Source organism: Parasteatoda tepidariorum, chromosome 12, assembly GCF_982258835.1.
Source record: "Parasteatoda tepidariorum strain Cologne lab strain chromosome 12, Ptep-v5.0, whole genome shotgun sequence".
In the NCBI taxonomy this organism is placed as follows: Eukaryota; Metazoa; Arthropoda; class Arachnida; order Araneae; family Theridiidae; genus Parasteatoda; species Parasteatoda tepidariorum.
The window spans coordinates 54,806,131-54,831,412 of record NC_141766.1 but is presented as its reverse complement, the minus strand read 5'-3'; the positions used below and the strand labels follow the sequence as shown (position 1 = coordinate 54,831,412).

The 25,282-nt window shown below is 27.5% G+C and overlaps 1 protein-coding gene across 2 annotated transcripts in view; it reads right to left on the bottom strand.

Moving 5' to 3' along the window:
- The window catches only part of LOC122269382 (uncharacterized), a 385,269-nt gene extending 360,261 nt beyond the window's left edge, over positions 1-25,008 (bottom strand). Inside the window, exon 1 of one of the 2 annotated variants that reach the window (XM_087155779.1) lies at positions 24,864-25,008. Coding sequence is in view for 1 of the 2 variants with exons in the window: in XM_071188215.2 (XP_071044316.1) it covers positions 24,864-24,951 (88 nt within the window). In the remaining variant the exon portion in view is untranslated. The remainder of the gene's footprint in view (positions 1-24,863) is intronic. The other variant, XM_071188215.2, reaches the window with a different exon arrangement.
- Between the last annotated feature and the right edge of the window lie 274 nt (positions 25,009-25,282).

The window sequence follows — 25,282 nt, the reverse complement described above, 5'->3', positions numbered from 1 at the left end:
GAATAATTTAATCTAGTATATCATGAAAGATGCTTTATTTTTCCAACATTTTTTTTCTCTTAAAGTTAACTTAAAGCAGATCACATTTTTGTTATCTATCACTCCTAGTTCTGCAATTAAACATTTAACATGCATAAACACCGTGCCTGTGAACCAATATGTAACTGTACATGTTTCAGATAAAAGAATTGTTTAATTTTTTTTTCTTAATTTGAAACGGAAAATTTTATTTTATGCATTTAGAAACTAAAATATTCTAATTATTAAACTATTAACTTTCCTTAATTATTCCAATTATTAAACTATTAACTTTCTCTAATTATTCTAATTATTAAACTATTAAATTTCTCGAATTATTCAATTAGAGAAAGAATAATTTAATCTAGTATTATAGAGTTGTATCATGAAAGATGTTTTGTTTTTCCAACATTTTTTTTCACTTAAAGTTAACTTGAAACAGATTACATTTTTGTTATCTATCACTCCTAGTTCTGCAATTAAACATTTAACATGCATAGACACCGTGCCTGTGAACCAATATGTAATTGTACATGTTTCAGATAAAAGAATTGTTTAATTTTTTTTTCTTAATTTGAAACGGAAAATTTTATTTTATGCATTTAGAAACTAAAATATTCTAATTATTAAACTATTAACTTTCTTTAATTATTCCAATTATTAAACTATTAACTTTCTCTAATTATTCTAATTATTAAACTATTAAATTTCTCGAATTATTCAATTAGAGAAAGAATAATTTAATCTAGTATTATAGAGTTGTATCATGAAAGATGTTTTGTTTTTCCAACATTTTTTTTCACTTAAAGTTAACTTGAAACAGATTACATTTTTTTATCTATCACTCCTAGTTCTGCAATTAAACATTTAACATGCATAAACACCGTGCCTGTGAACCAATATGTAACTGTACATGTTTCAGATAAAAGAATTGTTTAATTTTTTTTTCTTAATTTGAAACGGAAAATTTTATTTTATGCATTTAGAAACTAAAATATTCTAATTATTAAACTATTAACTTTCCTTAATTATTCCAATTATTAAACTATTAACTTTCTCTAATTATTCTTATTATTAAACTATTAAATTTCTCGAATTATTCAATTAGAGAAAGAATAATTTAATCTAGTATTATAGAGTTGTAACATGAAAGATGTTTTGTTTTTCCAACATTTTTTTTCACTTAAAGTTAACTTGAAACAGATTACTTTTTTGTTATCTATCACTCCTAGTTCTGCAATTAAACATTTAACATGCATAGACACCGTGCCTGTGAACCAATATGTAATTGTACATGTTTCAGATAAAAGAATTGTTTAATTTTTTTTTCTTAATTTGAAACGGAAAATTTTATTTTATGCATTTAGAAACTAAAATATTCTAATTATTAAACTATTAACTTTCTTTAATTATTCCAATTATTAAACTATTAACTTTCTCTAATTATTCTAATTATTAAACTATTAAATTTCTCGAATTATTCAATTAGAGAAAGAATAATTTAATCTAGTATTATAGAGTTGTATCATGAAAGATGTTTTGTTTTTCCAACATTTTTTTCACTTAAAGTTAACTTGAAACAGATTACATTTTTGTTATCTATCACTCCTAGTTCTGCAATTAAACATTTAACATGCATAGACACCGTGCCTGTGAACCAATATGTAACTGTACATGTTTCAGATAAAAGAATTGTTTAATTTTTTTTTCTTAATTTGAAACGGAAAATTTTATTTTATGCATTTAGAAACTAAAATATTCTAATTATTAAACTATTAACTTTCTTTAATTATTCCAATTATTAAACTATTAACTTTCTCTAATTATTCTAATTATTAAGCTATTAAATTTCTCGAATTATTCAATTCGAGAAAGAATAATTTAATCTAGTATTATAGAGTTGTATCATGAAAGATGTTTTGTTTTTCCAACATTTTTCTTCACTTAAAGTTAACTTGAAACACATTACATTTTTTTATCTATCACTCCTAGTTCTGCAATTAAACATTTAACATGCATAAACACCGTGCCTGTGAACCAATATGGAACTGTACATGTTTCCGATAAAAGAATTGTTTCATTTTTTTTCTTAATTTGAGGCGGAAAATTTTATTTTTAGAAACTAAACATTTAGAAACTAAACTGACTAAAAACTCATATTAAGTATGAAAGGAAGTTAAGGCTAGTAATGTTATTTACGTTACTTATACTAATAATAATAGATTCAAAGCATGAACACTAATTAATCAATTTATGTGCAATATTTAACAAATTAGTACAAGTATATTAAAAAAAGAGACATAGACTAAGTACGATAAATTATTCAGTTGTATGTGCACACGTTTATTTAAGAAAGTTACGATTATGCTATCCCAATTTAAAATAAAATAATTCAATATGATAATTATGAATATAAAAAATATAAACATGACTAATTTACACCCGTTTTCATAAATTAAGGATAACTCAGAATCACACGGAAATTGAACTCGAAAGTAAAAACTCCACTTGTAGAATTATCACACACTTCCTTAGGAATAATATACAAATTAAAGGAAACCACCAGTTGATGCCTATAATACATCGTAATGGCGAGAGTTTAAGAGAAGGGTACATAAGAAACGGTGGTAAGGAAATAAAATTGTTCACGAGCATTCTGTAAGGCACTCAGTGCCATAAGTGAATAGTTATGATATGCACGGAGATGAATACAGGATGCACGTAGATGAATTTTTAACATGGTAGAATTACGGACAGGGGGGAATATGGGCGTACTCAGGCGGAAGTGTCCGAGGAACTTGGAATTACTCCAAGTGTCTTTGCCAGGCTTTGACAACGATTTCAAGTACACTCTACAGTACTGGTCATCCCCGAGTTACAATGCCGAATAAAGATCAGTATTTGTACTTGGCAGTAATTGCTAAAAGAAGCAGTCGGAGATATCTGCAGATACTGGTACCACAGTTTCAAAGCAAACCGAATACATTTGAGAAATATTGTTCTATATGCTCTAACGCCTGTCAGATGTATTTCACTCACGGCAACTCACTTTCTCCAGTAATTAGATTAGAGTAGACCATGCATGCAGACCATGCATTCCATGTGACATGCAATATAGACATTGTCACAATGGGCTTTTTTTTCTTTTGGTGAGTACTGGTTTAACTTTACTCTGATTCACGTGGATTCACGTCATATGAAAAACATCAGGTACACTTTAACCCCTAAAACAACATAATTAAACGTCACAATTGTGGTGGAGTAGGATTGCTCGTTTGGAGTGCAATTAGATTAGGCCGCAGAACAAATCTGCATGTTCAAATCGGAAGCATTACGGTCAAATTTATAGGGACATCATCCTGGAACAACATGTAAGTTTATTTAGGGGTGCCATGTGTGCAGAGTTCGTGTTTATGGATGACAATGCCTTTCCTCAGCAATCAAATAACGTAAAGCAAAGCCTTTATCTGAGGATATCATTCGTATAGAATGGCCGGCATTCTCACCTGACTTGAGCCCGATAGATCATGTGTGGGACATGCTTTGCCGACGAGTTGCAGCCCATCAATTACCTCGTACATGTGTACTGGGACTTCGGAAGCATTTCTTGCTGAGTGGAGCAATTTTCTCCAAAATCAGCTCAATAATTTGTTACTCAATATGCCTAGACTTTGTGTGAACTGTATTCCATCGCATGGGAGACATTGAATTCACAATGTATTAACCATCATACCAACCGTGTAATATTGAGTTTTTGTGAAGGCAATGTTTTTTTATAATTGCGACAGGGTTCAAAAATCGTGGTTCTTTTAAACAATAACAACATACACATCTTCTATCTTTATCTTTTGCTAGATAAATGGACTTCATGAATAAATGACTTTTGTTTCTGAGCCTTTTTTTTTGTGGCAGATGGCATTATCCTTAATTTATGAACATGAGGGCAATATGATTTTTTTTTCCTTTCTTGAAAAATTAAATAATTAACTTTTAACTTTCGTGTACAATTTAATTTTAAACACATTTTTCAAGTATTAAGTTAATCTGACTTATACAAGAAAAACAATTTTCACGAGAAAACAAGAGAAACTTTTTAACTTTCTCGTACTAAATACAATATAATACTATTTCTTTTGGCACTTCGGATTTTTCATGCAAAAAATTACTCATATTCCAGCAAGAAAAAAAATCGGCTTATGTTCATAAGCATGTATAGTTCTATATTTAAATATCTATGATTTTTTTTTTAACGAAAGTGCTTCATAGCTATTTTTAATATTTAATTCAATTATTCTTTGATTAAAATTTCCCAAAATTACAAGATTTCTTGCCAAAGTCGACGAACATGAATAAATTTTAATATTTTTTTCAAAGCAGTTAAATAGTTTTTATTCTAATTAAATCTTTTATTCACTATTAAAAGAATTTTTATTTTTTCTTCTATACATTTTCCAAAAAGATATATATTAAAAACAATCAATTCTTACAGTAAATTCTTACTGCTTTATGAAATCAATATCCAAATAATTTATAATATTTCTTCTATAAATGTTCAAAAAAATATATAAAATATTAAAAGTATTTTTTCATGCATTAATAATTTTCTTCCTTACAGACAACATTAACATCTTTATATTTTTTTTTACAGTTTTCTGAAAAGATTCCAATTCAGATTTTATATTTATACATCAATTTAAAGATTTCTGCCAAATGTAAGACATGAATAGCTACATGATGTATGCAATTTCTTCAGCATGTTTTCTAATAAGGTATAATTATAAAATCACCGATTCATACACTAAGTAATAATTTTCTTCCTAATATATGACATCAGTATCCAAATAATTTACATTATAACTTCCACAAGTTTTCCAATAATTGCTAATTTCAAAATCATCCTTTTATTCATTTGTAACCTCAACGCGTAAACGAAGAAAGTTGTTGCATTTTTCATTTAGAAACCATAAGACTTTGAAATTTTCGTGACTCTTAAAAATAGAAATACACTACTTGAAGAAAGGCTGCTGCATCTGTTTAAGAAGCCCTCGGAACTTCTAACGAACTACAAGTATTTTCATCTTTTCACCAGCCCTCATATTACCTACCAATGTTTTGCATATATGAATAATACTACACGTACCTATTGCAAGAGGTATATTACTTGGCTACGCAAAATATCTTTAGTGTAATGAATTGCTTGCATTGCTTCTTACAACTTTAAAATCAGAATTCATTCCTTCTTTAAATATTTATCTAATGATTTGGTTAATCTTCTTTATTGAAACACTAAGTATTTAAAATCCAATTAGTTATTATTCAGAAAACAACTTTTTTTTCTTCTATGAAATGAGATTCATTTGTCGTTGTTTGAACTCTTAATATTTATTGCAAACCATGTAAAATACAGAGTAAATCAAAATGAATGCCCCAATTTCAAGCTGTAAAAAGCATCAACTAATAAATATGTTAAAAAATTTTATGTATGCAGAGGTAATATATATCATGTTCTGAAAAATCGCCAATAGATGGCGCTAGAAGTTCAATCACCACCAGCGCTTTAACTAATCTGGTAGAAAATCAACGAAATAGCAGCGAAATTACAAAAAGAGTTTATTGAGAAAAGAGGATAATGCACATTTGCTTTAGCCCTCATGATCCCCACATCTCACTAATACAATTTTTTTAGCTGCGGGATTTAGTAAAAGATCACGCGTATCAGTCTCGAAGCTCATCACACATGATTGATTCGATAGTCCGTATATCTAGTATCAAGACAATTGTGATGTATGGTTATTTGGCAAGGATTGCATTTCAGACTTGATATATAGTGCGCAAAACAAATAAATATTAATAATAATAAATAAATAAAAATAAAAATAAAATAAACGGACCTCCATATACAACTTTTGATCTTATGATTGGATCTTCACGTTTTAGGCATCATTTTTAATGGTTCAAGAAGGTGACCTTTGCAAATATTAATTTGTACAGGCAGTATTTCAAGTTACGAAATCAGATAAAAAAACGTACATTCTCTGAATAAATATACCTCTTCGAACAAATTTACACGCTTTATAATTACGTGCAAAAAGGCTTCAATTTGCTTAAAAAAATCTCGAGAAATGGTGAAATATGCAAAAAGTGAATTTAATATTAAAGGGTTCCAACTTTGGACCGTTCTCCTGACCAAACTATTATGACAATGTTTCCCAGATTGATGCTACCCCCTATGTTTTGTCAGTCAGAAATTCGAATTCTTCCAAAATAAGGTATGTTTATTCAGGGAAAGTATGCCTTTATGTCTAATTTCGTTCACTAATTAATTAGCATATTTGAGTTCACCCTCTCAAACCATTAAGATTGAGTGCTAGAACGTAAAGATTCAATCATTAGGTCAAAAGTTATTCAGGGTAGTCGTTTTCCTTATTTTTCGACACTGTATGCCTCATAATAAGAGGAATGCAAATCAAAAATGTATGAGGAATGAATTCAAAACTTGCTCATCATACTTCTGCGCTTGCATACATTTTTAATGAAAGCATTATTAAATTTTGAATTGTGCAACTATGAAATTAAGACATTAATTTTGACTAACCTCGTATGCTCGAAACACGAGTATTTGAGTTAAAATTACATGAAGATATGTTTCTTTTAAATGAGGTTTATAGATTCCAAAACACATTTTATAACTTGTAGACTTATTAAACTGATTAAAATTCTCACGTGCAGTGATTAGTTTTAATAAGAATATTTTATTTGAAAAATAATTAAAAAACTAGCTTTCATTTGCCATCGAAACAACGCAAATACTCTAAGCATCTTATTCTTAGTATCGAAACCAAGCTTTTTCTATGAAGCAGTTTATGTACAGCACAAATCAAAGAAAGCAAACATCCATAATAAATTTAGATCAAATTATTGAATTTTCATGCATTTTAACTCAATATTAATGGTTCTTGGGCCGAACCTTAAATTTGCAAATCAATTCGTATGTTTCATTTAAAGGTACATAATCAGGCACGAAAACGAATTTTCTCAGAATAAATATACTTTTGTCGATGGATTCAGAATTTTGATAGACAAAATATTGGATGGGTGGAAGCCGAAATTTGAAAGATATGATCTCAATAGTTTAAGCAAAACAGTGATCGAAAGTTTGGACTCTTTAATCGTAATTTCACTTAAACCATGTCTCCAGAACTACAATGAAGCGAATTAAAAAATGGGCTCTTGATTAAAAAACACGTTTATCCGAAGATTATTCCATGCATTTTCTGTAATTTATTTTAATTAAAAGCTAAGTAATAGAATTTAAAGGTATACAAACTTAGATACAGTTTCTGCTCATCTAATTTTATATGACAGAATCTTAAATTTTGAAAGTATACATCAATTTGTTATTGAGAAATAAAATTTAAATTTACAGTTTCTTAGAGATAGTGAAATTCGTAAATAGTGAAATTAACATTTGGAGATCCAAATTTTTGATTGCTTACCTCACCAAATTATACTGATCATATTTTCCAGATTGCGACTAACTTTTTCCCTCATAATCTGAGAATCAAAAAATTTATGTTTATTCAGAGAAAGTAGTTTCATTTGTCTGATTTCATAACTCAAACAATGATCTGCACTAATTATCTAACATATTTAAGGGTAGGCCTTCAAACCATTACGGTCAAATTCATCGAATCAAACTGACTCCAATTTGAGAAACTGATATTTTTGTTTGTGATAAAAATTTCCGTTGGAAAAGAAATGCTACAACTAGCATTTTATTTTTTGAAAGACCCTTAATCTCAAAATTGATTTAATCTGTTCTTGCATTTGAGAAACCCAATTACTATCTTGTAATTCACTGCTGCCATCTGGTAAGTCAGATGGAGAAATAAGTGCTGCCATCTAGTATCGGATGAAGAAGTTAATGGTTCTGCTATTTAATAAGTCGGGTGAGATAATAGTGTTGTCATCCAGTAAGTCGGATAGAGAAATTAGTGCCATAATTTAGTTAGTCGGATGGAGAAATAAGGTAATACCCTTCTTCTCGCAAAATCTTTCAGTTGTGATGATAGAAGCTCGATATATAGGAGCGTTTCTTAACCTTTTTGATACAATGGACCCCTTTTAAAATTTTTTAAGAAGTCACAGACCACCCCCTAAGAAAACAAAATTGCAAAAAACATCAATTTTTAGTATTTAATTTATTTTAGCATTTAATTTTATTATTTCAGTAGTATACAAAATATTTAAAATTAAAATTTTTAGTCTGAAGGTTGTCGCTGCTTTTCCTTAATTAATAAATTGAATAGAGGGATGGTTTTCGACAAAGCAACGCACATAACATGTTCAGCATTCAATCGATAACGATGTTTTATTTTTATTGTCACAACTGTAGAAAGTCCGGCTTCGTTAAGATACACTGAAGCTAACGGAATTATAGCTGAAATAGCTCGCTTTACAAGCAATGGGTAGGCTTCTTTCACAGAAGACCAGAACTCTCCGAGTGTTTTTAAATCGAAATTCATTTTTAGCAAGGACTTTGTTCTAAGATCTATTAGCTCATCTTTGGCAAGGTTCATATCATCGATACAGTCAATATCACAAAGAAAAAGATGACGAATCCACAACTCATCTTTTATCTAATTCTCATCCATTTTAAAATATTTTTTCAATGAAACTTGGAAGTACTTCCAGGTGCTCACAGATTTCATTTTTTAAGTTATTCAGTAACAAATTATCTTGCCAAGATCCATTTTCAAAAAGCACTTCGTCCAACATTTAAAAGTTCGCATATATCTCATTTTGAATTCTATTTTTTTCAAAGTGGCATCTTCAATTAGAATGCTTGTAATTTCTCAGTTGCATCCATAATGGTATATCGGGTCCTTGGATTAAAAGACTTATATTGTTCATGTAGTTAAAATTATCTGCCAGTAAACCAATTTATAGGTAAAATCCTTTTTGTTTAAATATTCGAAGAATGAGTTATCTTTTTCTTCTAGAACAAGTGATAAATCGATCTTCAACATGAAAAATTGTTTCAAAACCTGCCCTCGTGACAGCCAGCGCAATTCCGTGTGGTACAGAAGTACCTCATGCTCTACGTCCATTTCTTGACACAGCGTTTTAAAGAGACGAGGATTAAGAGCTCTACATCTAATAAAATTTACAGTTTTAATAACTTTTGATAATGCTTCATTTAAGCTGGTTGGAAGAGTTTTTGCAGCCAGCTCATGTTTATGTAAAAAACAATGAGTAACAAAAACATTAGGAGACTTTTTTTTTACCAACAGGGCAGAACCAGATTTATTGCCAAGCATCACAGGTGCTCCATCTGTACGAAGTGAATGAAGTTTTTCTTTCCAGCCGAAGTCTTGTTTGGTAAAGGAAACATTTAACATTGCTAAAACATCAACTGCCTTTGTAGTTTGCAAAAGAGACTCACAAAATAAGAATTCTTCTTTGATAGTATCAAAAGACATGTAACGAACAAAAACAAGAAGTTGACTATAATTCGAGATATCTGTAGTTTCACCCAGTTGCATACTAAAGGGAAATGGCGATACTTTCAATTCATCGATGATCTTTTTCAAGATATTGGAAGAAGTTTCAACTATTCTTGAATGTGTCACATCATTTGAAAATGGAATTGCCTCAAGTTTGTTTTCTCTGTTCCAATTTACAAACTAATTCAACCATCTCCAGCGCACATGGCTTAATTAACGTCTCTCCAATAGTATGCGGTTTTTTGCTCTTAGCAATATGATATGCAACTTTGAGAGATGCCTCAACCAGAGGTTTTTGTGGAATACCGAATCCAAGTTTGTCTAATGTTCCAGATTTCAAAAACTAGGCTTTCTTCTTAGTAAAAAATTCTAGATCTAGTAACCTGAACAAGGCGTCAATTGTACGCAGCTTGATAGGGGATAATAAAAATAGTACAGCGGACGTCATCAGGGGGTTGCCCCTGATGGTGCAAACTGAAAGTGGAGGATGTTAAAAATATGACAGGGATATTAGAGGGCTGTGTGCAGTCCGTACTGAATTTGGGGTATCTCGATCACCTAGTTTCAAATATGTATGTATTTTCACCTTTTAGAAAGAAAAAAAGATCAATGCTATTTAAATATTATTGCTCCAAACGTTTTAAAAATTAGGAGTAGTCGGTGGACCCCCAAAATATGACCCATGGACCCCTAAGGGGTCCATGAACCACAGGTTAAGAAACCCTGATATATAGTAATAAACTGAATTATTTCAAATTACAAAATTTTAAACTTACTAAAAATCAATCAAATACTTCCTAAACATAAAATTTCAGAAAATAGGTTTATATGTATATATATACAAAACACATACTCGAGATACTCGTACGAAATACTCGCACTCATTTCAAAAGCAAATATATACGGTATAAATAAATACGGGATTAAATTTTCAAGTATTAGCAACTTAAATTTCACAAATACATCACTAGTTTTCGAAAGTTTTTATCGCCATAGAGTCCCATTTATTTCCATTCTAACCAATAATCTTTGTTTTACGAATTTTTATTTCAAACGCATATGATAAACCAATAAAACATTCATATTCTATTCATTTTATTTAAGAAAAAGCAGAAAATGTATTTGGATCTGGAATAATTTATTCAAATTAAGAAGACAAATTCATCAAAGACAGCTTTCATATGAAAGCATTTTTTCTCTACTACGCATTTTTTTCAAAGAGAAAGAAAAAAACGAAAGAAAAAAGAAGAAAAAGATAGCTCAATTTTCCCAGTTTGGTTAGTGTAACATATAAAATTTAGATTACTTTCGAAGAAACATATAATATATTTTAACACCTTGGGAATTTTCTGATAGTAGAAGTATATCTTGAATATCAAAAGTAAATGCATAAGATCTATCAGTCGTTTAGATTGATAACTTATTGTTTGAAAATATTTAAATAAAAGTTTGCGCTTGTCATTATAGTCATACTGATTTGCTTAGTTTACTTTATTTAACTCTTTAATTTTTCTTAATTCAGTAATTTCTATTTAATTCTTAAATCTCTATTTATTCCTTTAATTTATATTTAATTCATGAATCTATTTTGAAATTAAAGTAACAGTTTTTTGTTTCCCATAATTACCAACAATTTGGCTTAAAAATGCATTCATCGATACGTTTTCAAGAATTCCATAACGTCTTTTGGATTTTCATTCTTCGCCAAATTGTATAAATGGATCGATTTCCTTGCTTTGCAACACCAATGAAATGACACGGAAACTGACGATGTAACCGGGTTATAAAGTCTTCCTTTTTATGTAATGAAAGTGAAAGATATCGATTTGACGATTTAAATTCGATATATTTGCATGCAGAAAAATGCATTCATCGATATGTCCTCAAGAATTTCATAACGTCTTTTGGATTTTCATTCTTTGCCAAATTGTATAAATGGATCGAATTCCTTGCTTTGTAACACCAATAAAATGACAAGGAAAGTGACAATATAACAGGGTTAAAACGTCTTGCTTTTTATGGAATGTAAGTGGAAGATATCGATTTTAAGATATAGATAAGATATAGATGCATGCAGAGAAATACATTCATCGATGTTTCCAAGAATTCCATTACGTCCTTTGGATTTTCATTCTTTGCCAAATTGTATAAATGGATCGAATTCTTTGCTTTGTAACACCAATAAAATGACACGGAAAGTGACGATATAACAGGGTCAAAACGTCTTGCATTTTATGGAATGGAAGTGGAAGATATCGATTTGAAGATATAGATTAGATATAGATGCATGCAGAAAAATGCATTCGTCGATATGTTTTCAAGAATTTCATAACGTCTTTTGGATTTTTATTCTTTGCCAAATTGTATAAATGGATCGAATTCTTTGCTTTGTAACACCAATAAAATGACACGGAAAGTGACGATATAACCGGGTTAAAACGTCTTGCATTTTATGGAATGGAAGTGGAAGATATTCGAAGATATAGATTCGATATCAATGCTGTCTAAACTAAAGGAAAAGTATCAATGGAAAGCCAGTTAAATTTGGTTAAACTAATTAATTGGATATACTTCTAATGTGTCTCTACAGAGTCAAAATGGGAATTTGAGTCGGTAAAGAATTTAATTCTCTATTCTCTAACCTATCAAAAAGTCGTGTTTGCGAATTTATGGTTAATATTTTTGCGATTCTACAATTTGCAATCTGAACAAAAATTTGCTTGTGAAATCAAAATTGAGAGCTAAATAAATAACCCAAAAGTTTTCGTACCAAAGTAACCTAAATGTTTCTTTTGCAAACAAGATTTGGTCTTGAGGCATCTAAGAAACTGAGATGTCTCAAAGTCAAGTTAGTAAAGAAGATATTTCAACGCTATGATACCAAACTGACTCAGAGACGACGTAAGTAATAAGGATATTTCCTGATGCCTTATCGATAAATCGTACTTGAATTACATGAAATAGTCTTAATATATGAAATCAATACTTTTGACTAAAGTTTGAAAGACTTAGAATCTGAATAACATGAATAAACCCCGTGTTTTTATAAACATGAGTTCCAGATTAATTAATAATGAAAAGATCTAATATTGCACAAAAAAATCTGGTAAATTTACCGAAATGTATGGTAATGACATTTATAGTAAAAGAAATGCATAATTGTGTCAATGAAGTCAAAATATACGACATTCAACGCATTCATTTGGTAATACTTTCCCTCATACAGTTACGCTTTCCAGGAAATTCTAGTTTTCAATATAAATCTTATTACTAAACCTATAGTAAAAAATACAAAACTGAAACATTAATTGAACTGAATATATGGTTTTTACGCCATGCCCTAATGTATCACGATAATATTAACAAATTTTCCCGCATTTACAATATTTTATCACATATTATAAAACCGTATTTTATAGCTAATTTTACAAAATCTTCCAAAGTGCTTCAATTTTGACCTTACTTCTTTTTCTTTGAGTGTGATGATTCATGAAACAGTTATTAATCAGCCTAAATTTTTCATTCCTTAAGAACCTAAATTTTTCATTCCTTATTGTAAGAAGTACAGAAAAGGTATTTTCGTATCAGTATCAAACATTAATATATAAAATTTATAATAAGAGAAGGAAGTTAAGCTACTTAGCAGGAAAGAACTCCAACAATGCATAGCAATTATAAAAGAAAGTGAATGCAGACTTAAGAAAAGACTGTCTTTGACTATTAATAACTATAAATAACATATTCAAAACACGATCACAAAATACAAAATTCAAAATATGAAATAGGGAAAGACATTTCAATGTAAACCAAATTTAAAACAAAGTTAAACATTTTAGAAGAAGATCATTAGAAGATTTTAAGCATTATATAAGAACTATATTTTATTATTGTCACATTTTGGTCTTATCTAAAGCTTCTACGAACAGCTAAGTAGCTCATTTACCTTAAGAATTCGAATATATTTGTTAATTTACTGTTGTTCGTCATGGGATTATAAAATTATAAAATGATATTTAGAAATTGCCTAGAAACCAAGACCTTTATACATTATTGTTCAATAATGCGCATTGTTAATTTCAAAACATTTCTACCATTTATATAAATTCAAAGTTGGAAAATGTCTTTAACTTGCAGTTTTATTTGTCTAGCTTGTGTTAATACCATGTCTCAAAAATTATTTGCATTTGTAAAATGGCGCAGTTTTAGTCAAAGATGAAAGCTAGTTTAAAATAACAACTCAAAAAATAAGCTTTTCTCTTTTAGAAATGAAAAATCAGTCCTGTGAAATACAAAAAGCAAAACAAAATATCAAATCTTTTGGTATACATATCTCAAAATTAGTTAAATATTTTTAAATAAACGCTTTGAATAATTCAAATGACTCAAAGAAATATTTATTAAATTAATTTGTTCATATCTTTCTATTAAGTTAATAAAGTTAATACCTTTAGATTAATACCTTCTTAGGAAAATATTATAAAATATTGTTTGTACACTGTCAAAATAATATGCATTTCATTGTATATTTACCGTATAATTTTAAGAAAAAGGTTTAAGGTTTTTTTGGTTTTTTGGTTCAATTTTAAGGTTTTTTTAACTAAACGGTAAAGTTCCACGGATTTGCATTTTTAGCATATCACTGTAACATGCTAGAGGATTTTTACGGCAGAGTCCTTTGATAAAAAAAAGAATATTCATATTTGCGACCAAACCGTTTTTTAACAGTCAAACTCCTTTAAACGAAAACTTGTCAGTTACGGCATGAGAGAACGCTTTATTTTCTATTTTAAATTATGATTATAAATATGCTCCGATTCGTATTGGTTCAACATTTAATAATTCAGATAAATTATTTGCTTATTTATTTATTGCAAGGGGAAGAAGAAATAAATTCTTCTTCAAACAATTATTCTATAAACATATTTCTTGTCATTAAAATAGTTTCGTTAAATACCATTTAACTTTAAATTATTCTTATTTATTTTGTTGTAAAATTTAACATTTTAATGATTTCAATTAACTTTTATTTAACTTACCAATTCTAACATTGATTTTAAAAGGAATAAAAATGAGGTAATTAAGGATTCAAAAAAGGTAATTTTTTAACGAATATTTAAATAATTTTGAATATTATGCCACAAAATGAATTCCAAAATAAAAAAAATTATACAAGTATGTTTTTCTTCTTCCATTTTGCAGACTATTTATGGTGAAAGCAGTTAATGAAAATTGAATATTTCAAAAAAAGAAATAAAAACGTTTGAAATCTCAAAATTGTTCGAAAATGGAGTTGTAACAGGAGCTTAAATCAAACTAATAAAATAAAATAAAAACTGCCGCTGTTTGATAGTACTACTTTGCAACGAAAAGAAAATCGTATTATAAGTATATGGAGTTGTCAGTGATAAATCAATATTAAGATGAAGTCATTTGGATATTTTCCCGATGATAAAGAATGCATAAGGGAAATAGAGTATCTTACTTTTTAACCTTTGATAAGTGTGAGAATAGTTTTTGATTCCAGATTTCTATTTTACTCTACTTGAAAAAAATGGGACCCAAAGGAATTGCTTGTTTTTGCATTGTAAATAATTAATGGTGTTTTTCAAAATGTAATCGGCATATTAAATGGAATAAATTAAAATTGATAGACAAAAGTTAAATGACATTAAAAGTGACGACTAGTGTTTACTTTGATTTTCTGGGGAAAAAACAACCAGTAGTTTCTTTCTTTCATTAGGATGTTAAGCAAAGACACGTTTCAAACTTAATTATGAGGAGGAATAACACTGTTGAAAAATTTTTTCCGGCTATAAAAACATAATTATGAGATTCTGTCAAAACAAAAGTTGTTTGCTTCATTTATATCAAAACCAAAATAGGGAATAATATATATTTTTTTTCTGTGAAAAATGTCGCCAAACCTCTTTTGAATCCCAAGAGAACCCACTTCCTAACACATCTGAAGCCTCGAATCTTCGGAAAGGTATATGACGAATTATAACCAAAAATGTCTCCAAAGGTGCAAAGATCGCCTAGTTGACAACTTAACAACTTTCCAAACCAATGAACATACTATTCCTTTGTCATTGAATATTGCTATTGTATGCTGTTGAAATACATAACGTCGCTAAATCAAAACTGTATGTTCATATATATATATATATATATATATATATATATATATATATATATATATATATATATATATATATATATATAAACATAAAAAACAGATAATATAAAAAAATAATAATATAAATAGCAAAAAACTGGGAAGAAAATTAAATTTTAAAACAAAGATTTACTTCATACGAAAATATTCTTAGTACTCCCTTTCCTCGAATAACTACTTAAATTGCATTTTTAGGATCACGAAATAATTTATGACAGAATTTTATGCAATTTTAAGATTCTTCGTCCTGTCCTTATTTAGATTAAATAAAAAATAACAGTAATTTCATTGAAATTAAATCTTATTTCATCGTATTGAAATGTTTATAATGTATTAGTAAGTTTTAGTGTATCTAAAAATATCCTCTGTTAAAAAATATTTGCAACAAATTTAAAAAGTGCATCGATAAATTAGTGTTTGGTTTTAAATTTTATAGTGAAAAGTAAATTTTGGGAGGCAAAATGAAATTTAAGTGCAGAAGAAAAATTATTTGAAAGAATAATAGCAATTTAAAGAATGAATTTATCAATTTATTTTTAGAGCTCCAAACATGAATTATGACGTTCTGTAGTTAAGAAACTTTTAAAAACAATATTTATTCAGAATCTTTATTTAAACATTTAACTTATACTCTACTTATTTTAAATTAAACGCTTTTCTATAAAATAATTTTATGAAAGAAAAACACTTTTTTTGAATGCCTAGTAGTTGTCAGTTTTTTGGAGAAAAATGCCAACTTAACTAGTATACAATATTTAAAATGAGTTACTTGAAAAAATATAAGTGTGTTTCCCTATATAGCAGTTACGCTTCTACTTAATTGTTATTTTAAAAATGGAATCTTACGATCGGTGCTTAAAAACATCTTTTAAAAGAAATTCTGCTTATGTTATTCCGTTTTTGAAGAAACTCTTATTGATACAACCAAAAAAGTTCTCCAAAAAACAATAAATTTTAATCTTTGAAACATTAGTTAAAAAAAGACCATTCTTCTTAGATAATTCTAGACTTAAGAAATATCTGCAACATCTTTCAAGAAGGCTTTTTTTAAAGAAATTTCTACTGATGTTATTTAAAAATAATATTTAAGAAAAATTTATTGCTGTTATTTACGTACGTTGTTTTGAAGAAATTCAATTCTGAATGGCGTCTTTCAAACACGTTTTTAAAGAGTTAAGCACATCAATAACTTTTTTACATTGAACTGAGAAATCAGCAAAAAACTTAGTATAGCACTCTCAAATAGGCACTATGTATTTTTTCCTTTCCTTACAGTGTGCAGTAAAATGTCTTTTTTTTAATTTTTAGTTTTAAATGTAGTTGTTAAATGAATAATTACCTCACTTTTCTGTCTTATTTAAAATAAAAAACCTGCAAACTTGAACATAATCTTTAAGAACTTTAAAAGGTGTATTGTGAACATCTGAAAATATTTGCAGCCTTTCGTGAAAAAAATTATCTCCAAGAGCTGTTCCATTTTCTAGAATGCATTTCGCAGCAATAAAAACAAAACTTTAATCGTGGAAACTTTTCGGAAACTCAGAATCATCTTCGGTGAGTGTATTTAAGAAAATAGGCGCAGAAAAAATGTGCCTTTTCAGCTTTCAACTCAAATATAAAAGCAAGGATTTCATGCATGCTTTTCCTTTTATAATTAAACATAAAGCATAATTATTAACGGGGAGTTTTGGGACCGGGTAGCAGAATATATTACATATGTAACTATTTAGGTTACCTCTTCGTATTCAGAACACTAAACCGTAAAACGAGTTTTAAATAAATAAGTTCCTGCTGCGTAAATTTACTACCTCTATTATAAAATTATAGGACCCGTGACAATCTTGTAAAAAAAACTACTGACTTCTGAAGTTTTCTTTTTTTTTGAAAAAAAGAAGGAAATGTACAGAGTGCTTCATGCAAATGAACAATGTCATAAGACGAACTTATTTGAATTCATTAGTTTATCCTTTAAAAAAATCAATACTAATAAAAAAAAAAAGTTGAAAAATGGAATGATGTATCCTTTTTCTAAAATATTTTCGTTAATTTTCCTAAATACGCATTTTGAAGAGTAGGGGAGAGTGGGGTCAATTGTAACATTTTTTACTTAACTATTTTTAACTAACAAAAAGTCCAATATATTATTAGTATTAATTGACAGACGAGTAAAGTAGACTATCCTCTACTAGAAAAAAAAATAAATACCTAATTTTGAATGTTATTATATTAGTTATTAACAATTTTTGACAGTCGAGCACTTGTTACAATTGTCCCCACTTCCGGAGTCAATTGTAACAGTTCATAAATTCAACTAAAACATAGTTAATTATACATAGTATCATAGTTGTGATATATTTCTTTATTGATCAAGATAGTAGTGATATTTTAGGAGTAAAAATAATAATGAGCAGAGACCTAAAGGGTTAAGCTTTTAACTTTAAGGGGTTAAAAATTTTAATTTATGCTGTGAAAGGTGACAAATAAAATAATACACATGCAACATAATATAAATGATATAGGAAACTATTGGTGGTTCTTAAAGACTTAAGTAATGGTTTGTAAACATAAGATTATTTATTTTCAGCTGTTACAATCGTCCCTTTACTTATTGTTACAATTGTCCCCAAGACGCCATTTCAGCTTCATTTGTTAAAAACAATGCTAGTTAATTAGCAAAACTAATCTTTTTTTTTATTGAAATGTTAATTAAGGTGTCCACTTACATATTCGGTTAATAATTTTTATTTGTTTAAACAAAATTACTTTGTTACAATATAATATTCTAATACCAAAAAAAGTACTTGCGCGGCGTGAAAATATCTTTCGTGATCTAACTGTTTCAAAAGTACATAAAAATGATTGCCATCAGGGGTGTACATGTAGATTTATTAATTACACCTTGTGCGCCACCTAGGAACCAAATCTAGAACCCGACACTCGAAATTTTTGCTCTGTTACAATCGTACCCAGTTACAATTGACCCCACTCTCCCCTATCTATTTTCTTAAACATGCAGTTCGAGCTGTGTCCATTTTCTTAATAATGCGTTTTGAATTGTGTCCATTGACTTAAACAAGCAATTCCAGAGTTAAAAAACTCACCTACGTTAGGTATCAAAATATGGCGAATAGTTTAAAAAACATAAGGTTTATAGAAATAATTATTTAAAAAAAAAGATATTTAATTTCATTCTTAGGAATAATGCGTTTTCTTGGTGTATCCAGCCTCATATTTAAAGCCCAATGATCTATAAACCCATTGATCATTAAATTAAATAACCCTCTTGATAAGTAATTTTTCTCAAAATAATTGATAGGTAACAGACTACTTTATGTCGTTAATTAGCAGCCTTTGTAAATATGATTTTTTTAAAAACATTTCTCAAATTGATTAAAAAAAGATATACTCGTCTTTGAATATCCGTTCTTTTTGAGAAATGCTGCGGATGTGTGATCATAGTTTATTTCTTTGTCATAATAAAACTGTTTTCTTTTTAAAAAAAACTAAATATACTTTTTATGTTTGTTTTTTAGTTCATTGATAGAACCAATTATTTCCCAAAGAAAACGTAACTTTATGGTCAAAGTTATAAGAAGTTATACATTGATATAACAGGCTAAAATTATTAAACGATTTTGTGAAATTTAAAAATCTATACTGCACAAAATATTATATTCATGTTTCCTTAATTTTCATAATATTTTTAATCTTCCTAAAATCTTAGTCAACAATAGTCCATAAGTGTAGCGCTAATGCAGTATTTACAACCAGATCAAGTCAAATCAAACCAGAAACATAATATAACATTATTTTAAACGTATTTCTCCACCATTTTAGTAGAATCGTTTCAGTACTTTAAATGGAAAGACTTGGTAAATAGTGCAAACAAGAGTACAAGTCAACATTTTTACGGAGTACAAAAACCATTTTTGAAACATTTTTCTTTTATTTCTGAAAAAAATGAAATCATTATCTTGTGTTTTGTTTTACTTGCTGAAAATTCTCACAAATTTTTGTGTAAAATTCAAACATTTTAAATATACATTTTCTTTTTTTTTCTTTTTCTTTTTTGAAAAATATTTTGCGCCATTTTTTAGTATAAAAAAAAATAGTGCGCTTGAATATTTCAAATTTCAATTTATTTTAATAGTATTTTGTGTCAAAAATGTATGCTGTACTACTAGTTATTATTCACCTTTAAAAATATGTAAAAATATATGCTTTACTACAGGTTGGTTACTAGTGAAAAATATTTAAAAATGTTAATCAGCAGTTATTTTTTTTAAAAAAAATACTGTCTATTACTTTTCATATTAATAATTATTGAAGCTTGAACGTAACAAATTTTACTTCATTTTATTAATAATGTTTTTAATTGAATTTTTAGCAATTAAAAAATCTAAACCATTATTATAACTTATTATTTTATTGATAATTATTAAGGGGAATCGGAATGAAACAATAATGCTACGACTGATCTCTTTTCAATTTACCTTTTCTCAGCATCTAAATAAGAAGTTTCAGTTTTTTTTCTCAGAATATTTACATACACATGTTTAAACTGTAAAAACTGTTAATTCATATCTTTGGCAGAAATAGTTTTAAAAAATTATCGACTGAAAACTTTAAATTTTTTAAAAAGTTTCATCAAAAATCTTTCATAAAGCTCAAAAAGTATTCCTTTTAACGCTAAGACATCATCGCAGCATACAACTGATATAATCTCAAATATCTCCGAAGCATTTCAAAGCTATATGGAAAGTAGTTTCTTAGAAAAAGTAAATCAAAAAAGATCAGTTTTAGCATTATTTATATATGCCCTACTAAGTCCCCTTAAAGTTTTGCCTTCTCATTGCTTTGAAACTAATATATCAATTTCCGAAACACAAATTGAAATAAATTATTCCCTTTTATCCTTCGCACAAAATTTATCCAAGATTTTGCGATATATTATTTTAAATTTGAACAGGTCAAACATTATAAAGAAAAAAAACTTTCAAATTTTCGAGATCCCTTCTATTTCAATGCGATGAAAAACAAAAACATATATCATGTCACCTACAAATTATGATGAAAACACTGTTTCTCCAACTTTTAGGAGAAATTTAATGATATGTTTTGGTAATGGATAAAATATAAAAAGTTGCTTCTCAGCCACCAATTATAAACATTTCTTAGTTTTTTCTTTTAAAATGTTTTTTAAGTTATATTGGATGTAACAATAGGAAATTTCCTTTCTTCTGCAATCATCTATGTCTAGTAACTAAAGTCAAAAAATTGACTAGCCTTCGAAACTAAATACATTTTAATGAAGAATAATCGTATGCTCTTCTTCGTCCTATGCGTATATTAATGAACAATGATTCAAAGTTAAACTAGAATTGAAATTTTTACTTTTAACTGTAATACTTTAAATGCAAATTATCTTGTCTTACAGTGTTTTAATATTTTATAATAAAATATTATTTATCAAGTCAAAATGAATCCCCATTTTGAATTCACATTGTATGAATCCACATTGCATTTTATATTTAACTCGCAAAATTTAAATTGAGTCTACTTTTCTTCGTAAGATTTTCAATTTTATTTTTAAAAATATAATTTGATTGAAAAAACGTTTTAACTTGAATTTTAAAATTGACATCAATTACCCCATATAAAAGAGTCATTTTTGTAAGCGACATTTCTTTAAGTTTTGAAATTATGATTTTATTTTAAAAATGTGTTAATTTGAATCACAAAATTTACATCAATTATCTCTTTCAAATATATACTGTCATTCGTAAGATTTTCAATTTTTATTTTAAAAAAATATATTTCTTAAAAAAATAAGATGCGAACTCCAACTATTTTCATTCATAATTTGATTTTATTTGTAAATCATTTTAATACGAATTTCAAAATATACATCAACTGCCTCTTACAATAAGTTTAATTTGTACGCAACTTTTTCTATTCAAAATTTGAAAATATAATTTTATTTGAAGAGCATTTTAACTTGACATCGATTGTCTTTTTCGTCTGTAATCGGAGACAAAACATAAATTAATGTAACATAATATATTTGTTACGGTAAATACCATATTTAACATTATTTATACAATAGTTGTGTAAGAAATCGTGGTAACTTCTTAATTAAGTTTTAGGTCATTAAGACTAGTTACAGAAGAAACTTTCTCAAGGTTGAATAATGAGTTGTCGTTTATTGTTTCTAAGACTATATTCAGACTAAAAGTCTTCACTAATGACAATATACTAGAAGCAGATGAAAAGAACACTCGCAGTGAAGATAAAGAATATTTACTTTAAGTTAATTTTTCAAAAGAGCTCTACAATCTTATTAATCAAATGTGAAAACATAAATATTCTCATATGTTTGTGATTTAATGAAATACTTTAAACTTTCAAAACTTTTGGAAAGAGTCTTTTGCATTTATAGTATATGCGCATTTTATATCTCGTCCAATTAAAGTAACATTTATACATGTCTACTTCACAAAATTGAATAATTTAATCTGTTTCTGTTCCATGAAATAGTAAGTATGAGTTTTATTAATTTTAAGAAAAAATATATCTTTTAATTCTCTGGTTTTCTGGAATAAAGAGGTAGTTGTCATTTTCCCGTTTAAGAGAAATTAAAATTTTATGTTCTTGTATTATGTTTTTTATTGTATTTTAAGAAACAATAGCTTCTGAAATAGTCGCTGATAATGTCTGTTCTTTCATAGAATAATAATACGTCCAAAAATATTAACTTTGACTATAACTCTTTAAAAAATATTATTTGCTTAGATTAGCTTTAAGTTACATTCTTCAAAAGAAACAGAATTAATGACATTTATAATGCGGGTTTATAGTAATAGAAGAATTTGAATAAGAAGAATTGATGATAAGAAGATAAGTTTTTTAAAGCGATAAAAAAAAGTTTTGATAAAAATAATTTGATAAAAAAAGTTCACATAACGATATTCATTATTTAAAGGTATGGCTGCATAAATTTATGGAACTAAAAAAATTATGGCCTCATAATTTATTGTAAATGACTTTAAATTCAAGATTTAGACCGAAACAACAAATATTTTTGCTAGCTTACAATTTTATTATTTGTATATGAATTATCAATTTAATTGTAATCGTCAGTTAAAATATTTTTTAAATAACTTTTAGTTGTAAATTCAGAAGATTTAAAGTAAGAGTTTTTCCTTTAGAACACATTAGTTTACTACCTTAAATGTAATTTTTAATGAAAAATAATTTCAAAAAATGACTACTGGTCTCCGGGATTTGAATAATTACGGATCAAAGAGACTTGAAAATTACTGAAAGAAGCTACAGGATAAAAAGTGAAAAGCTTTAAAAAGGGCCTTATAACTTATGTATTATGGATTGGATATATTTGAGGTAGAATTATCTTTTTTTTTAAGCAAAAGAAAATAACTATACATGAAAATTTTACTTATATTCGATAGTTGTGGTAACACGATCAAGGAACATTTTTTCACCCTTGATTTAGACTTGCTATTTTACTTTAAAAAAGAAAAATCAATTTACCAGCCACAAACTTTAAATAGAAAGGAAAAAGAAAAGACACCGAAGTATCTGTTGTACAATAAACTAGAAGCTTTAGAATAACTGTTACTAAGATCATGCGTGTTTCCTTAATAGTTTTAGAAAATATTATTAAACACGAGAAAAATAATTTTAAACGAAAAATAAAACTAATTAAATAAAACTACCAATAAATAAAAAAATAATTTAAATTAAAAGTTTAAATTACTTTGTATCCCAATTTATGCATGCTCACGAATATTAAAAAAAATTATGTCAAAAAAAATGCAATCTATTATACTCTATCTATTATATATTTTTAATTTTTCAAATGAACAAAAGAAAATTTTTATTAATTAAAAACAAAGATTTCTTTAATTTTAGTTCCTGCAAATTTCATTGAAATATTAATTCCACATTTAAAAATATTAAATTAACTAGATATTATTTAACATATAATTAAAAATACGGACTTGAGTTTAAAAATACTTGCTTTATATTTAGCGTTCTCGCCATAATCATTATTCAAAGGCTAAGATTTCATTCTTTTCTGACTGACTTTAGTATCAGAAAAAGTTTTCGAAACTTTAGAAGAATATTATTAATTTAAAACTAATATATGCCCTAGAATAAAAATGTTTACCTAGTAAATATTATTAAATTAAATTGATAATTAAATGTTTTCCAACTTTCTGAATTTGTTTATATTTGATAAAAATAAGGTGTCCTAATTTTAAATTGTCATTACAACTATCTCTTTAACATTCTTAGATGCATTCAGATTTTAATTATTATTTTGAAATGTTTTATTGCTGAAAGATTAATTGAAAAAGCCTCTTAGTATTATTCTTAATTTTTAAAAAAAAATGTGACTCTTATTTAAAGGCGACGGTTACCTTATTACGCTTATTTTAAACTCAGTAAAATTAATTGCTAATTCTAAATACAATAGTAGTAAAAATTTAGTTAAATTTATTATTTTTCTTTAAATTCTCTTTATGATTCGAATTTCAATAATTATAAGTTCTTAATTGTATAATAACATTTACATTTGATAAATGGTTAACAAATAAAATTTTTCAAAAATATTTTCACTTTTACCCATTAAGTTTTTAATTTCACAAAAGTTTATTTATCAATTTAAAAACAAGCATTTCCTATTTGAGAAGTCTTAATTTCATATAATAAAAGTTTTGTGGTTATTACTTAAAAGATGTTTCATGAAATATTCTTAAGTGAAAGACAAAAACTGTTTATCTTCCTGAATGAAATATTAAGAAGAATTTTTAATCATGACGTTGATATCAGTCTCTCCAAAACTTAATGACGTATTTGAAGGAAGAAGAAGAATTAAAAAAAAATTATAATACTTTTCTAGTTTAAAACCAAAACTATAAATCATAAAAACTCAAATATTTAATATTTATTCATAATATTTTAATAATGCATATTCGACATTTATTTGAACTGAAAGATTTTTATTATTTAAGTTCTCAAAAGCTGTTTACTCTATTTAAAAGCAAAGCTTTTGTTAATTTTTTTCACTCATTACTGTTTTGCAATATTAATTGAAATTTTTTACTGTGTATTTTAAAAATAAATTTAAAAAAACTTACCTTGGGCGATGATCTTCATGTTGAAAAATGTAAACCAACAAAGAAGAGCGCAGTTTATATTCCGCCGAACTTTTTGCGTATACGCCATACCGAATTTCTTCTCTTACCTATTCTCTCTCACCTCTCAACGTAGACACGTTTCTGTGGATTTTCCAACAAAACAACGAGGATTTCCCGCCTTCAGCGATCAGCGCGCCCCGTTAAGTAGGGGGCGTTCAAGTTTAGAATATAGGAAGCCGAAATTCAGGAAACAAATCAAGAGAGTGAGGATCAAATCAGCGGAGTTTTTCTTCTAAGAGATTTCATGTTTCAATAACTCAGCTCAATGTTTTAATGAGAAGAAACCTAATTGATTCTGTCTAATTATTCCCAGCGCATGTTGTTGACTGATTGCACTTTTAATTTTTGCCGCGCTCGGT